This window comes from Convolutriloba macropyga, chromosome 14 (genome assembly GCF_964194025.1).
Source record: "Convolutriloba macropyga chromosome 14, txConMacr16.3, whole genome shotgun sequence".
Classification (NCBI taxonomy): Eukaryota; Metazoa; Xenacoelomorpha; order Acoela; family Convolutidae; genus Convolutriloba; species Convolutriloba macropyga.
In genome coordinates, this window is record NC_134481.1 from 2,197,344 (window position 1) to 2,215,350 (window position 18,007).

General features: G+C 35.6%; 1 protein-coding gene across 1 annotated transcript in view; it reads left to right on the forward strand.

Annotated features, from left to right (window-relative positions):
- The window catches only part of LOC142353372 (pregnancy zone protein-like), a 153,043-nt gene that overhangs the window by 11,109 nt on the left and 123,927 nt on the right, over window positions 1-18,007 (forward strand). Inside the window, exons 5-7 of the mRNA XM_075405604.1 lie at window positions 571-690; window positions 8,371-8,553; window positions 16,636-16,775. Of these exons, the coding sequence (XP_075261719.1) occupies window positions 571-690; window positions 8,371-8,553; window positions 16,636-16,775 (443 nt within the window). The remainder of the gene's footprint in view (window positions 1-570; window positions 691-8,370; window positions 8,554-16,635; window positions 16,776-18,007) is intronic.

An 18,007-nucleotide genomic window follows, 5' to 3' on the forward strand; every position in this document is an offset into this window, starting at 1 on the left:
CCCCCCCCCCCCCAGTTACAAATTATGTGTTGTTATATAGCTCATTACTATGTAAGAAAATAGCACGTGCGCCTGGGTGGCGTAAAAAATATCAGCCCACTAAGCTGGGAGGGCCAAAACAGAATAGATCCCGGTTTGCAACAATAATAATAATAACGTGGCTACTGTTCGTACCGTCAACTTTGTACTCTATCGTGGTGTCTTTGACAATAAAATTTAAGGAGACATTATCTTCAGTATTTTAGAGTGCGTAGGTTCCACTTTCAACCCTATATGTAAGACTCTGTGTAAAGCTGTACTTGCAAAGTTTGGTGCTGAAGGAAACTATCGAGAATGAGTTAATGACACAAAAACAAGAATCTCTGTCCAGTTTTTAGCAATCAAATATCGGAAATGCCTGTAGTAACAAAGGGATTAACCGCCTTTCCGATGTTTTATATGAATGGCTTAATGAAAATTATTTAACCATATTTCAGTCAATTAAGATTGCTTTAAAAGTCGACTGAAACTTTAAATTGAAAATCTCTTCGAATGTACTTCATAAAGCGACATAGCACTGCTTGTTTCAAGTGTCAGCCCAGATCTTCTGCCTGGAGAGAGAGGACACTGGACCCTGTGCGGATGTGGAGATCACGACCTCAATTATCACCCCAGCCAACACTGTCATGAATGTTGAGAAGTACACATTTGGTAAGAACTCACTTTTTCCAATACTCGTTCTTAATACCGAGTTTATTGATGGCGCTAGAATGAAGTTTGAAGCACGTACAGTAGTCGTAGGTGTGTCGGTTTTGTTCTAGAATGTTCATCACCAAAAATTATTTGTTACTCAATAAGATGTGATTCATTTTGAAAAAAAAAATGTTTTTGATAATTGTATGTCTGAAAGTTGCACATTTTTGGGGTTAAGTTTTTAGAAATGTGCCAACAGATTAGGTTTTTTTTTGTATTTATCATTGCGTAACATATCATTAGAGAGGGTTTTATACATTCACAGCGGCGCTGTAACAGGAACGCTCAATAATGTGACATTTAGAAAGCAAAATGGTATGAGTAATTAATGAGCTGGGTCCTAAAGAGCCTAATATTTTGGAAACTTTCCTGAAATTTGACATTCAGTGCAACTTTTCTTGCATTAGTTTTTCTTGTCGCTTGCCTAAGTTCGGAAAGCAACATTAAATGATGGCTTCCATTTTCTGTCCCAGCTCACTATATCTTGAATCGGTCAGTTTTTGTTTATGCTAATTCATTTCAACAAAGGTATCTTATGTATGATTTGTAACCTCTTAGTCAATATCGGGATTTGATTTTTTCAATTCATCTCTTTCGGTTCAGAATGTGTTGAACTGTGTTGGAACTTTACTGATGAAGTTACCTGATTTCTATTGTAGATACAGACATCAGTTTTATGCAAAAAATAGGAGTGGTAGTTTTGCGTTCCAGCTCAACATAGAAGAAAATGTGTCTGCCCCAGCTTGACAAATATCATCTTGTAACAATTCTCCTGAGGCTTATTCTCCTGACGATATTAAATGCTCTCAAACGAAGTCCGTAGCCATATTAGTCCTGTTTTTAATGCGATTTTTCGCTTGACCGATTTTTCGTCTGACCCATTTGAATTTTCGTCCTCAAAAACGGGATAAACAGGTAGCGCCCACCGGGCATTATATTCTCCTAGAGTCTTTCAGCTCACTAGTCTCCAAGTATGCGATTCACAGAAACTGGGTTGGAGACCTATACTTATGGTGTGAAGAGAGTTTGACTTTCCCCACACCTCCCCCTCCTCCCCCCCTCTTGCACATCAGCCCTCAACCCTTCATTTCACCCCACAGTCCCCACCCCCTGCACATCGTCAGGCCGTAAGGACGTGGCTGTCTGCAGCCAAAGACTTCCCCCCCTCCCCACCGGTGCACCCCCCTGCAATCACCTCACGCCTCTTTAATTAATCTAAAGCTGGCCTCGCTAAAACTAGCTAGCTACTGACTAAGCGAATCGCTTGCCAGTTGTTTAAGAGCAATTCGCTCGACGTTAGTAGGTTATGTTTATAGCTGCGAACCTTTAAGCTAAGCGAAGTTGTATTGCTGTACTCTTCGTTTGTTTTGTCTGACGCTTTTTTCTTTTTACATTTTTCCCGTCGCAAATCTTAAAACAGCAAATTTTTGATCGCTCTGTAACTCATTTTGTGTATGTGTGATGCGCGTGTGTGTTGTGTGTGTGTGTGTGTGTGTGTGTGTGTGTGTGTGTGTGTGTGTGTGTGTGTGGCAGCCACTTGAGAGAAGGTCTGATTGGTTTGTCCGTTGATTAATAGCCGCTGTCAGCCTCTCAACGGCTATTATTTAGGCGCTGTCCTTGTTTTAAATTCGCTTTACCTTTCGATCACGTTTTACATAAGTGACTATTTGCATGTTTGACTTCTGACTTACCGCACTCACTGTTTCAACTGAATGGATTTTACATTCTTTCACGCGTTAAATTACGTAATTTAGTAAATACGGTCAATGTCAAAAGAGCAAAATTAAAAGAAACGGGATAAACATATAAAGCTCGATCATTAAGTCAAAGTGCGTTAGGTTATAAATGTTCGTTAAAGCAGTAGCTAGCTGACATTAGTATTATGCTTAATAGCGTTCAGTTTAGAAGTTGAATTAAGTGTAATTTTAGAATCTAACCGAATATCCACAAATTGCACAACAAATATGAACACTTTGACACTTAGAAAAATTTCTCTCAATTTCTATCTGTTAATTTTTTCTGTTTCAATCCCAATGTGCGTCAAGCGGGTCAGTTGCGGCTATTTTCCGGGAATTTGCTGGCTATGTTATGAATTTTTGTCTTATATCTCTCATATATCTGATATCTAATATATTAAATGTAAGTCGCACTTGAACGCAATGTTTAGCAGCGCTCCTATGTTCACATGTTTTAACGATCCTTAAGAATGCAGCCCATGTAATCATGCCTAAGAGCCTGCTCTGAAAATGTTTTTTTTTCAAGCCCAAGTAGGGGAGGAAAAGGATGTATAATGTGCTCGGAAATAATTTTGGGATTTGGTTGTAGAAGCTCGTTTTATGCAAATTCATTGCGCTCTTTTAACATAGCGCACCTTAATCACAGCAAAGCCAAAATTGTCGCTTAACCAAAAGTTGCTGTTAAATAAGGTAATGGACGCCAAAAATACTCGTCGGTAGCCTAAGAGGTAAGAGCTGTGGCTGTTAAACGAGGGGCAAGGCTTCGAACCCGAGTTGCCACAAAAAAATCCTATATTCCTTTAAACCTGTTTGGATATGATTTTGTGATGCTTATGCGAGCTTGCTAGTTTGTTAACTAATTATCCAACAAAAATTCAATTGACTACCATGGAGAGCGTGTACTGTTTCAGCGGTTTTAGTTTTTATTTTGATTGTTCATCTTTTGGTACACAATTAAGTCTTTATATCAATTTCCTTAACAACAGATATCATTAGTTTATTAAATGCTACTATACATTAACTGCTTTTTCTCACAATTTGTTTGTTCAAGTCGATCCTTTTGCACTAGGCAACTAGCTTTCATTTTTCAGCTCAACAGCTTAAAATTGTGTGTAATTCCTTAATTGGATCGTTAGTTTGCTTCAAATGAGAAAAAAATACTGTGTGCATTATACTTGTTTTGTTGTTGATATAGATGATGAAACGTAAAAATGCTTGAAGCCAAATTGTTTTTAACAAATAATTACAATGCTGTTGCTTTTGATAGGAGCTGACAATGCTATTCTTGCTTTCATCCAACTCCTGGAGTATTTTTGTTTTTGACGCAAGGATAGAATTTTCCTTGTTGCACCTTTCATGCTTCATGTTTAGCAGAGTATGGAATATTTATGGAATGTTTTTTAAGGAATCTCGAAATTTGGAGGTTGAAAAAAATGCCACGAATTTACTGTAAGTATAGCTATACTCTATGTAGTTGATTTCTTGAAATAGTCCGAAGAGAAAATCAACAATTTCAACAAAATACCCAAAAGTAGTATAAAAAGCTGACTAAGGACACACCGGGGGGGGGGGGACACTATGTATTAAGATAGGGAATGCAGAAATTTTCCCTTTAGGGGGACATTTATTGCAATTTCGCAGTAAATGTCCCCCTAAGTGCCCCCGCCCCGTTGTGTCCTTAGTCAGCTTTTTATTATACTCCCAAAGTTTACCCAATGTTGGTTTACTCTAAAACAGATGATGATACAGGCTATTAAACCTTGTTATTATACAGCCAGAGAAGTTAGAATGCAATAGCCAAGGCAAAGCCTCATTGATAGGGGGAATTGATAAGAAATTATCACAACCGAACATGAGATCAGATTAACTACGTAAGTATAATGAATATAATGAAAGAACGGGGTATGTATTATAAAACATGCTTCTAATGACAACTGCTTTTTTTGCAATCGGAACATTAAATGCAAAGATTGAAAGGAATATCACATTTTTTTAATGGGTATTGTTGCACATGGTTGGACAAATTGTCATGTAATTTCTAAAAAATACGGTAAATTGATTGTCAGATTTAGTACCCTATAAATTTTATGTGGAGGTTATGATCTTTTGTGCGATCCTGTTTTTTATTTCCATTTTGACCAATTGATATGCCAATATTGGCCAATATTTTGCGAAGAGGTACCAAACGCGTAACGCCGGAAAGTAAATTGAGCCCTGAAAACGCTTTAAATCATAAATCCACAGAGGCAGACCTGAATTACCTCAGTGTGTAACTTAATGTAACTTAATTCCGTTTTACAATGTTAATATATGGATTTACATGAACTCTGTGGAATTGGGTTACATTCAAAAGACAGGGTGTTTTGAAAGAAAATAAGTAACCGATTTCCACAAAATTAGAAAATTTAAACATCGAGGACTCCAGGCTACAAAGCTTGTAGCCTGAATTCCGTTTCTGAACATAACGCAATGCCTTCTTATCGAACTAAGTTTAAGAAAAAAGTTGTTACCGAAAAATCCCTCAGCTTAAAATTCTGAAATAAGTAAGAAATTTTTAACTCAAATTTAATAACCAGTGTTAGCGACGGTTTAATCCGAGTACGAGGTGTTGCAATTAAATGTGTAATTAACTACAAAACTGTGGATATTAGTAGCACATATTGTGTATCGTAACAATGTGTAATTTGGTTTCCAAATTGTGGAATTGAGTTACCGGGTTTGGAAACCGCATTCAGTTTTTGAACGTTACGCTATTCCACTAAAATCCATTTTTTGGGGAAATTCAGGCTATAGTTGACTTATTTCCGAAATTTAACGTAGCCGAATTCCAAGAGGGCAAAATCAGCCAAACGCAATTTAGCTCTTCCTTTGCGCTGTAGTGATTTTTTAGTTATGGAAAAAAATTGAGGCTTCAACTGGTAATAATTTTTTGCATTTCGCGTACTTTTCACCCGCTTGCAGGTGCCTAATATTTCCTCTCAGATATATTATGGAATCGAACCTTTGAATTGATGCAAAGAGTTCCTTTAAAATTTTATAGTTGACAGGCTGAAACAGCAGAATTTGGGTCGAACTTGTAAAAGATTTTTTATATACTAATTATTTTTGAGAAGCATAAAGCAAATTGCGTATAGTCCACTTGTGGAAGGGCAATCACCTACTAATATCGTTGAAACTACTTATAATATAAATTTAACCAGGTGACCGGTTTAGACGCTTTCTTCAAAATTTTTATATTCCTCTTCAATTGCTTTTCGTGTTGCGGCAATTTTTAATGAAATCAGTTTATTTAGTTATTTGGTGAATTTTTCAGTTGATTGCTATCATTTTTTGAGGTTTTTTTTGTGAAAAAGAATTGGTTTAAACTACACGTTTTGGCGTATTTTTCGACATTTTCTGCTTATTTCTCTAGTTTTTATGCTCATTGGAGTACTTTTTTGGATTCATTTTTTAAAATTAATCTGCTTGTTCAGTTCTTTTTATGCGTTATGCTACTTCAGGAAACATTTCAAAGATTGAAACACGATTTCTCGTTGAAATGTTTGAAGAATTTTCGTTCTCCGTTCATTCATTGTTTGCCTTTTTTGAGCTTCTCGTTGTTTTGTTATTAAATAGGCGTCTTGGTAGTTACAGAATGATTGAACACAAGTGGTACTACAAAGTTTCTTTAGAACAAAATTTCGGAAGGCATAACTTATATCGAATTTTGCGCAAAAATATTGTAATCAGATTTCGAATTCATTTTGTTTCATTCCCTTTCCCCCATTTTTCTAGGTCAGTATGGATCAATTTGTTTTGTTTTGTATTCATATGTTATTTTGTAAAGAAACTGTAATAGAAGATTAGTTGAGAACCAGTTGTTTGAAGTTCCAACTTGTGAAGAATTTTCACGGAAAAGTGATCAGATTGCGTTTTTATTAATAATTTGTTTTATCGTGTTATCAGATCAGTCATTGCTTGCTTATGGGGCTTAATTAATAACATTAACTTTTTCAGTCCAAAGCTAATTCTTTCTGTGACTGACACAAGTTGGTTTCAAAAATTATTGACTAAATTTTTGGTTTTTGGCCACTTTTTATTGCTAATTTTGTTGTCTTTTAAATTACTCCCATTGATCACAATGATAATCGGTTTCTAATGAGGCATTAGTGATTCTAATCAACGTCTTGGGTTTTTAGCAGTGGTTTTCTTTTCCAAAAAAATATTAGCGGATCTGACTGTTGACCTACCTCACTCTCTGTTTCAACAAAATGGAATTCAGAATTAATTCAGCAAATTTACGCGAATGTGTATAAGGTAAGATAGCTAAAGCAATAGAAATGGGATGACGAATTAAACCCGTGCATTAAGATCTAATGTCTAAAGTCTGCGCATTAAGTTTCTGCAAATTGGTTTCAATCCGAACGTCGGGCATTGTCAACTGCGGCTATTTTCCGGCAATTGACCGGCTATGTTTCTGTTTTAATTCCCATAGTCCCAAAGGGGATCAATAACGGCTTTTGTTGGGCTATCTGCCGGCTATATTTGATTAAGGAAGCTGCTTAAAAGAAAAATAAAAATTGTGGAAAATTTAGAATTATTGAAAATGTGATTGCTTCTGGAAATTACCAGTGAGTAACTTTATTCTCTGCTTATTATTGTGTTCAGTTGAATCGATTAATTGACGAGAAACACAGAGCGCGTTGAAGGCAACTATTGGCTTTAGCAGTCATTTGTTTCCGACAATCGGAAAAGATTTGTACGTCAAATGGCATTTCAAATGCAGGATCAATGTTTCGTCTGTCTTAGTAGATAGCATCTTTTTTTCTTTTGCTTGGAAAAGCTTTGGTACTTAAATGGTGCCGTAAATAATGCATGTGTAATGTATGCGTTTCTGAAAGTGACTTGATTAATGTTGATACAACTACTTTTGTTATTTCGGAATATTTAGCTTTAAGAGTGTTCGCGAAAACTATTCCTCGGCCTGTTTATTGTCAGCACAATTTTAGTTTTGACGTTAATGTCTGCAGAAATAGGCACGTTATATAAAGTTTATTTTATCTATCCGAAAAGGTGATAACAGATCTGTGTCATCTTTTATGATTTAGTTCAATGAAATCAGATGATCGAAAAGTGCTCCAATTTTGGATTATGATAATTAATTGCTCTCAAACGAAGTTTGTAGCAATTATATTAGTCCTGTCGGTCTTTTTTATGCAATTTTTCGTCTGGCCCATTTGACTTTGTTCTCAAAAACGGGATAAACAGGTAGCGACCAGAGGGCATTAAGTGCTCGTAGTGCCATTCTGCTCACTAGTGTACAAGTATGCGATTCACAGAAACTGTTGCTCAAGAGACTTATGCTCATGGTGTGAAGGGCGGATCTTACATCACCTTTAATCCTCTCCCACATCAGATCACACCCCTGCACACATCCTTCAGCCGAAGAACCCAACCGCTCGCCGGTCGTTTGAGAGCAATTCGCCCGACTTTAGTCATTTTGTTTTGAAAGATGAGAGGGATCTTTTCGTACCCCCCACCCCCCAAGTATGTTATGCATTCCCCAGTTACAGAGCTCGTGTCATAACAGTAAATCATATTGTAAAATTATGGCAGGTAAGCTTGTGGTGCAAATAAGTTGCGCGCACTAATGGGGGGGGGGGTTAAAACGGAAAAGATCCCTATAATGCATCATTGCATCATTATTAAAAACACAATCATTATGAATATTTTATCAGACGATTATTTTCAGAAGGATCTATTTGGACTTTAATTTTTTACATAGCAACATGCTACATAACAACACACATAAGTAGGGCTCATGAAATGGGGGGCTGGGGGGGGGGGGTAGAGCAGAGTATATCTAGAATGAAATAGATGGCAGCTAACGTGTGAAATTAACACAAATAACGTTCGTGTTCAGGTGCAAATGCGAGTGCTGATGAAGTGTTGGTGGCAGAGTACAGCTTCAAAGTAACAGAGAAGCCACTCTTGGGAGAGTACTGTCTCAAATTGGAGTCACTTGTTGCCCCAACTCAGAAGGAGTGCTTCGACATTCAGGAGTATGTGTTGCCCACGTTTGAAACCACCATTACCATAGATCAAGGTTTGTATGTTCCTTCCTTGCATTCGTCCGATAATTCTGGAAAATTTTCAGAAAGGCATTGATTAATACCCGCTATAGCTAATCAGCCGCCTTGTATGCACCCTCCTGTTTTATCAAACAGAAGGGTGTTATTGGTCCCTTCCCTTTGTTCGGTTTCCAAAAGGTGTTATGGCGATCTAATTTGTCTAAAGGCGGCTCTTCAACAGCTCGCCGGTCGCTTGAGAGCAATTCGCCCAATGTTAGTCCATTCTGTTCTCTAAATAGATGCGAAGCGATAGCGGCTATTATTGGTGCCATCGTGGTTTTTTACAATTCAAAGAATTTGAATTGTATTGGGGCTCTGTCTTTTTTTATGATCTGTTCAGATTTCCATGATTTTTGAATTCAAATTGGAGTTGTGATTTTGGTCACGCCGAAACAGGAAGTGGGGCGAAAAAGCGAGTGATTTTGCAGCTTGATTTTTTTCGCTCTAAATTTAAAGTAGAGTGAGAAAACGCTGTTTGAAAATAATCGCTCACTCGCTAGTGGTTTTTTTGTTCACATGCGGCAATTTCACTCTAATTTTTACTGTTTTTTCAATGTTTTGGATCGGATTTCTTCTATTTCAGTGACTTCTACTGCTTTGCAGTTAAAATTTTTGTGCCTGACGCTATTTGTTCTGCTTTTAGGTTAATTGCGTGACTCACCTCACTAAAAAAATGACTTATGAACTCACTTAATGGACTTAAAATTTTGTTAATATTTAAGGGTTAAAGATTAATAGTGTGCGTCCTAGTAGTGCCAAACGTATATGCCCTAATTCTTGAGTATCAGAGTCTTGAGTTTTTGATTTCGAATATTAATTTTGAAAAAGCTTTATTAGGGCTTTTTCCTTATAGAGCGTATGTCTCATCAAAAATGACCGTCCGAATTTAACCCAAAAAGTCCAGTGGTCTATTGAAGGACTGGTGCTCAATCTGTCTATCTTATTTCTTTAGTTGTTTCAATTCCATGGCAGGCCACAAGATTCTATCGCGGCTAATTTCCGGCAATCTGCCGGCTATGTTATGTTAATTGCTCTCGAACGAAGTTTTTAGCAATTATTGTAAACGTATATATCTTTTTGTTCTAGAAAACACGCTTTTGTTCTAGAATATGCTTTAAGTAACTTTTAAACAATTTAGTTCTTCATTTTTGAGTGATCGACGCTTTTGTTCTAGAATGTTCTTCGAGTAACTTTTCAACAATTTAGTTCATTTTTGAGTGATCAAAGTTGCTCTTGTTCTGAAATAAAGTTTCTTGGTTAAAGGGATTTTGAGAGCAAGAATATCAAGGCCCCAAAATCAAGGTTTATGTTTCCTTCTTTTCCTTTGAATGGTTGTCGAGTTTGTCTTTTTTTTATTACTAGTTGCGTGATTTTGATTACTAGTTGCCTTAATATGCGTGTCGCACACGACCCTGCGCCGCCATGCACGAAATGGCAAGCGGAACAAATTTTTAAGGACATCGTTTTCTTTTGAAAATGACTAGGCCAATGGATTAAAATTTTTTGCCTATTGAATTTAGACCCCCATAAGCCATTTGCCTTGTTGACTAGGCGAGCGTTGTCATCTGTGCTTTTAAATTTTTCAAAATTTTTTTCTAGCAGCTGAAATGATGCCTCAACTTTGGCATCATACCATACGTCACTTTTTTTTGCGGACGTGTCTCTAATTTCGTTGTGTCGAATGTTGATATATCTCTTTTGCACAGTGGAAAATGTGGCTTCGTAGGAACTGTTTTCACAGAGGCAGTCGACAGGTTTTTCTGATCCAAGATTGTACCGAGTACACAACTTGTCATGGATTTCGATTTTGTTGGCGTGAAACCGTATCGTTTGTGGAATGGCAGTGAGCCAGTTCGTGGCCCCCTTTTTCTGAGGCGATTTCGACAACGTGATGTTTATTTTCAGGTAACGTGCGGTGTATCTTGTTCTGCAAATTTTATCCTGTTAAGAAAAGCGATGCCAATAAGGATAGAGACACCTTTCTCTGTACGCTATTTTAAATGAAATACAGCATGTTATTAGTTGCTATAAGGAGACATCTGAAGTTTTTTTTATTCTGTCATTTTTTGCAGAATAAATGAAATGGCATCTTACTGTCAGCCTAATCGCAGATCTGTTGAAATCTGCCCTTCATTTTATCATAGGTTTTAAGTAAATAGTTTTTTAAAACTAACTGTCCGTTTTTTAATTGGGTGGTTTATATCTGCAGCCTAAAGAAGGTTTTACATGGATTTTTTCCGCGAACACGTTTAATTGTTTTTTTAACTCGGTAACTAAAGGTTTCTCTTGCTACTATTTCTAGTATTGGTCTGTGAAATCAAAGAAAAACTTCGTTTTGGCAACAATTATTTTCAATGAAAGAAATACGGAAACTAAAGTTAGAATTGAGAAGATTGAGAGAAAGAGAGAGAAAGATAACCAAAATGATGGTTTTATGTATGGTTTTAATAACTTTGTGCTTTCAATTTTCATTCTCTAATCAAATAAAACTTTTCCTGATGATAATTAGACAGTCGAACTTCACAGCTATTCCAAATTTTTTCAACCTTTTAGCCCACTTTTTTCATTTATTCGCAAAAAGTATTTTGCGTAATTCTTCTGTTTACCAACTCTTGATGCAATTTCTCGTTCTCTTCACAATTCTGGAAATGTTTCTGATAAAATAGGTTAGCTAGTTTTTCTTATCCATGTCATCAACTAGTCCAATTTTGACTAGAAAAAGGACTAAGATTTTTAAAAATTTACAGGGTTTGCTCTCTGTATAACCAAATCCTAGAACGAATAATTCACAAAAGAAATGTTTTCTCTTTCAACAACAAAATAATTTCAGTTTCCGGTTATATCACTTTCCAGAAACTTTGCAAGGTTTTGTTACTAAAATTAATTAGTCTTTTTCATAAAGTAAGCAATTAGTGTATTCTAACTAGCTATCAACTAACTATCATTCTATTGTATGTACGTTTATCGTCATCACCCTGATTTTATTATTTTTTATTAGCCGCGAAGCGATAGCTGAGGCTATTATTGGCCTTCTCTTGGTTTTTTTTTTATTTATTTCGTCCTCAAGATTTTTGTTACGACCATGTGACATCACAACCACTTCAAATCTGCTTTTTTATTCGTTCATTGAATTTCAACTGAATTGCGTGCGTGACGTCATTTTTCACTGTTGGTGGAGCTAGTTTTTTGTTCATTCGCGTAATTAAATTTTGGTCACACGTGACTTACCTCAGACTTTGCTTCAATTCAAAGAGATAAGGTCAAGCGAGTTCTTGTCACTCTAATTGAAGGTTATTTAAGATCAGCTAATGGAATCAGCAATAAGTTATACAGATTCATAATCAAAATATAACATCTTAGCCCTTAATGAAAAGAATGAGTTTCTTTTTTTGGTCTGTCTTTTTTACCTTCTTTTTGAGACTACTGATCTATGAAGCTATTGGGGCTATTTTCTGGCAATTTACCAGCTTTGTTTCTTTTTTTAACCGAATTTGGAATTGAAGCCTATGAGGTGTTTGAAAACGGATCTCTACGGTCTAATAGCGATATCAGTTTTTGATGCTCTCATTTAATACTTTAAAAAAAATGGTGCCTGAAATATGCTAATAAAAATTGTTAGACACCAGGAAACGATTCATTTTTATTTCGGCTTTTTCGACTTCGCCCTGATGAAATTTGTGGGCAAGTTGGCTTGTTTGTAATTTGTATGTCGGCCAATACCCCTAAAGCTGGTAAACTTGCTCATTTCTCTCGGCTAGGAATTGTAGGCCAGACTATACACCTCTTCGGTGTTGATAGTCGTTGCCTGTCAATTGGCTGACACACATTTTAGCCGACAATTAAGCAAATTTAACTTTGCTCGAAGACCGCAATTCATGATAATTATCAGCGCACTCATGGGACTTGATATGAATCTGTCACATCGAACCAAATATGTCGCGCAATAACATTCGGGATTTCTGTGAAATCGGATTGGTTAATGTCTCCCTTTCCTCTAATATTCCATTCGGCTTATTTTACTTTGCTAATATTCACGGCACCGGGCTTCATAATGTTGGCTGCGGTGAGGGAAATTATGAAATGTGTTCATAACTGGTTCGGTAGTTAAATTTGTTTGCTTGATTTGTTTACTGTTTATTTAATTGGCTGTCATGAGAAATAATTGCCTGGTTTGCAGCCAGACAGATTCCTTCAGTCGAGTCGCGTGACACTGTATTCAATACCTTATATAAACTGTGTTGCTGACTAATAGCATTTCGGAAGAGGTCATTTAGATGAGATTTTATATATCATGCTTTGCTTGAACATGATACTAGGTTTTCAATTTTGAATTAGTAGAAAAAGGAAAAGTTGTCAAAGTATTTAAGAACGACATTTCTAAGACGTGTTAGAAGTATAAATCTCTAAATCAAGAAATTAAACTTTGAGAAACTTCCTTTAAAATACCCCCCCCCTTCACCCCCGAACTTTTTCAAGTCTGCTTGGTTTAAAGGTCTAAATTAAAATTCAAAATGTTTCTTTGCAAATTATTTTTTACACTAATACATGTGTTATACTCTAGTCCGAATAAAATATATACATGTGTCTACATGAATACGCGTCATTGTCGAACGGAAAAAAACTACGTTTGATTTTATTCGCTTGGCAGCCAAATTTTTCTATATCTCTGATATTTTTCGGTCAATTAAGTTTTAATCGTTAATAGCTAAAAATAACTGGTTGTAATTAAAAATTTCTTACCTGTACACTGACATGCCTTAAGTGACACGAAGTGTATTACTATTTATGTGTTTACTTGCTTTTCATCCTTTCAAAGACCAAATTTTTACTTTCATGTTTTAAATGTCATATATTAATTTAGCTGTTGTCAAATTTTTCGAAGCACTTAATCTCAAGGAGAGACAGTTTGATGTTTTTGCTTGCCAAAAAGTGACGCTTTTATTAGTGCTTCTAGTCAGTTTTAAGTCTTCTCTATAACCACATGATGTATAACTAGAACTATAAATGAGTTTATATTAATAGTTAGTGTGCATTTTTCATGTTTTGGGTACCCGAAATTTTGCATGGTCAAACAGATTTCGATTTTTGGGGGGTCAATTAGACTTCTTTAGGGCCTAAAAATGCGCTAAATAATTGTCTAGAAAAAATGGTTTTGAGGACAACGAAATTCGACGTCAAAATTCGTGCTCATGGTTTTTAATTGCTCTTGAACGAATTCATAGCAATTATTGTAAACGTGTGTGTCTTTTTTATGCAAAATTTTCGCTTGACCGTTTTGACTTTTCGAGTGATTTTTACGCCCTTGACTTTTTGCGTTTCGCGTGATCTAAAATTCTCTCTCAATCACAATTTCAAGCAGTTGAACTTAATTGGCGGCAATTTAATACAAAAAGTCAAATGAAAAATGCGCCGAAAGGAAGCCATTTGTCACTTTAAATTTAATATTAGTTTATGTTAACCTCTAATGTGGTTATTTGAAGCCCACTATTGAACTTCTTAGTCCCATTTAAGCTCCCCCCCCCCCGACTGAAGCCGGCTGCAATTACTTAGAGCTCCCACTAGTCGTTCGAGAGTAATTCTTCCGACGTTTAGTCGGTTATGTTTTGACATTTTTTTGAAAGCTTTTTAGTTTTGCTATCCTTAGGCCAAACTCAATTTGAGGTAGTTATGTTACCTATCTTGGAGTAGTAAAAGGAGCAAAAATAGAGCGAGCTTTTGGCGTGAATTTTTTCAAGCTGCTTCGTTTTTCATAAGTTACGATTTTCACGTTTTACTTCTGAATGGATTTTAGATTCTGTCACGCATTCAATTACGCAACGCAATGTGGTGAATAATGTCAAAGTCAGAAGATCAAAATCAAAAGAGACGGGATAAACCGATAAAGCCCGGTCATTAAGTCATTGAGAACTAGGTTATCAAAGTTCATTAGAGTGTTTGCTAGCTGATGTTGGCATTAAGCTTATTAGCTTTCAGTTCAGAAGCTGAATTAAGTATAATTTTAGAATCCAACTGAAACTGCACGCCAAAATAGAACATTTTTTGACACTGAAAAGAGCAGAAAATGATTCGGCCAATTTATTTCTTTTTTCTTTGTTTCAATCCTGATGTCCATCAAGCGCGTTACTGCGGCTATTTTCCGGCAATCTGCTGGCTATGTTTTTAAAAAGTAATTGATTTTTTTTCGTTTTAAGTTTTTTTGGTTGTATTGTATTGTGACTTATTCTCAACAATAATCGGTGTCATTGACTCCCTTAGGAGGCAGATTTGAATTCATTTATTGACCTCAATTCATATCTAACGATTTTCACGACTTTGAGATATTTTGTTTTCAAAAAAATTTTTCTGAGTTTTTGCATTTTGCCTTTTTTGTAATTTTTTGTTGTTCTGTCGCTTAGTCTCAATAATGATATTCATGTCCAAATTTGTTTTCTAATGAAAGCTAATGGTTTTAACGAGACTGACATACCTTGTTCTCAAAACACTGTTTTTTTTGGATTTTTACAGCTTTTATACTCTTAATTTGTCTACCACGTAGTCTTGTCAATGTCAGGGGTCTTGGCGCTGGGATAATTCATATTAGAATTTATTTAATTGCTGCTATTAATATCTAACTGTTTCCACGACTTTGGTAGAACTGGTTCTAGTGACTTACAGGATTTTGCCACTTTAACGTCTGATTTACGACGGTTCTCTTTGGCTTTTTATGGGATTTAATTGGAACTGACTCTATTGGAACTAAATAGGTGCCTTGTTTCATTTCTATTTTTTTCATGATTTCAACACAACTGGTTTCCAAAAAAATGAGCAATATTCTTGTTTCAAAAAATATGAACGAGTTCTTAGTTTTTTGCAATCTATTGAAATTGCGTTTTTTTTTCGGTGGGTTAATTCTATTATTTATAGGTCTCATGTGCTCTCCTTTGAGGCATAATTCAGTTTATTTAAATATGTCAGTTATTTGCTAATGATTTTGCTGAATTTGCCAATATTTTATGAACTTTTGATTATTGCCCGTTTTTATTGCTTGTGCCAAGTGGTCCCTTAAGTGTTTTCATTTGTCTCTGTAGTTTACTGCAAAAATGGTGCCTGCTGTCTAAAGTCCTATTTTAGCGTTGTTGGACCCATTAACTTTCAGATCTCTATTTTTGGAAAGAATTGAATTAAGTTTTAGATTTTTGAAGCGTTGTTTTTTCGACATCATTGTTTATATTCCTTGAATTGTATTTCATCACATGTCCTGATTTTTTAAATTTGTTTTATCTTTCGATCACATTTTTACTGAATGTTTTCGATCATGTTTTCCTTAGCTAACTCACTGTTTCTGCTGAATGAATGAATTTTAAATGCATTCAATTAATTACGGTCAAGGGAGCTAAATCATAATAAAAAGATAAACCGATAATGCCCGGTCCGTAAGTCATGGTGCAGTAGTATTAAGCTCAATAGCTTTCAGTTTAAAAGCTAAGTAAAGTGTAACTTTTGAATCTTATGGAAATTGCGTACCAAATTGCAATTCTTTTTGGCACTTAAAGTTCTGTCGATTTCTATCTCTGCTGTTTCAATTCCGACGTGTTTATTTTCCGACAATTTGCCAGCTATGTTAAAGTTTTTCAAATAGGCATTATGTGTTACACCAGCAACATCATCAATTCAATAAACGTATAACGTTTAGATAGAAGTAATAGGTGCATTTCCTCACTTTAATTGCTGAATTAGTTTGCTCCTCATACGCATTTCACTAATTGTTTGAAAATCTCAAGTATTTGAGGCTCAAAAACTTTTTAAGGCCGCTCCTACGTTATGGAAAATTTACCCCTTTTCAAAGCTAAATTAAAATTAAATATTTTGTGCCTGGTAACTTTTTAAGTAACCATTTAAACTCGTGTACACTTAAGGCGCTTTGCATTCAAAATAATACAAGGGTTAGCCTTATTCAACTTGAACAGTTAAGTGGCAAATAACGACAAGAATTTTGACCTGGTTTTTTTATTTCGAAAAGGTCAGCTTGAAATGAAGGCATTGTTGAAGTTGGGATATGATTTAATTTGGTGTTTCAGTTGCTGTGGTGAAGGGGAAGGCAGAGGAAGTGAGTGGAGTGCTGAGTGCGGAGTACACTTACGGACAGCCAGTTGAGAATCCAGTCTATGAATTGAGTTGCAAATTGGACGAAGCACCCCTCCCAATCACACAAGAACCAGTAAGTAGAGAGAGGCACTGCCTCTCAAAAATTCATTGTTTATTAATAGCCGCACAGCGATAGCTGGGGCTATTATTGGCCTTCTCTTGGTTTTTTACAATTCAAAGAATTTGAATTGTATTGGGGGCCTGTCTTTTTACGACTCGAAGAGGAGTATTGGAGAAGTGCTTTTTTTAATCAATTTTATTGGAGTGATTTTTGAAGCAGGAAATGAAACACGTGAAAAAATTTGGAGTGATTTTGTTGCTGAACAAAATGAAGAGTGGAGCGAAAAGAGAGTGGTTTTTTGTTCATATCGCTGTTTTTTAGAGAGCGAGAAATAGAGGTGTGAAAAAAAATTCGGTAAGCGAGCGAAAATTTTTTTTCACGTGCGGCATTTTAAAGCAGTTTTTTTTTCAAGTTTAGGCCGGTTTTGGTAGTGGTTGGCTTCTGGAAATTTATATGAATTTTATGCTAATTCGGAGGTTTTTCTTGTACTTTGCTGATTTTTGGGCTAATTTTTGCGAATTTTGGACTTTTTGTTTTACTGCCTCAAATGGGTATTGAAAAGACTTCTCTTACTTGAGCAATTTTTCGTTAGCAAGTGGTTACAGTTCTGTGGATATGAAGCATTTTTGACTAGAAATATGATTAGAAATATGACAAGAAATATGACTAAAAAGGGCGAAAATTGAAACTAATTTTCTTAATTTTTTTGCAATTTTTCGTTTTTTTTCTGTTCTTTGGACAAGTTTCTTGGCTTATGACTTGCCTATTGCTTTGCGAGCATCTGGATACCCTATTGTCTGAAAGGAATTTTTCTTTGGATATGTGTGCTTCTGTAATATTACAAAATTTATTAACTATTTCCAGTTTTTTAATCGAAGTTGTTTGTAAGAGCTTATTTTTTCATGAATTGGCTTCAAATATATTTCAAAATTTTTGTATGTGGTTTTAGTAGGTAGTAATTGTGTTGATGAAGTAATTTTGGCAGAGATAGTTATTTCGGGGTCTCAATTTATGACAAAAATTGATCAGATTTTTTTTTATCATATTTTAATAGATTTTATTTTTACTTTTTTGTTTTATGGTTTCGTTTCAAGATAATCCTAAATTAGTGGAGGCACGTTTTGTCTGATGAGTAGTTTAAGTGGATGGCGTTTAAGTGGAGTTCCACTTCGAGTCGTTTCCGGAATTATTCCTGCTAGTTTTTTTTTAGATCTGTTCACTCATTTGATTTTTGAAGTCAAATT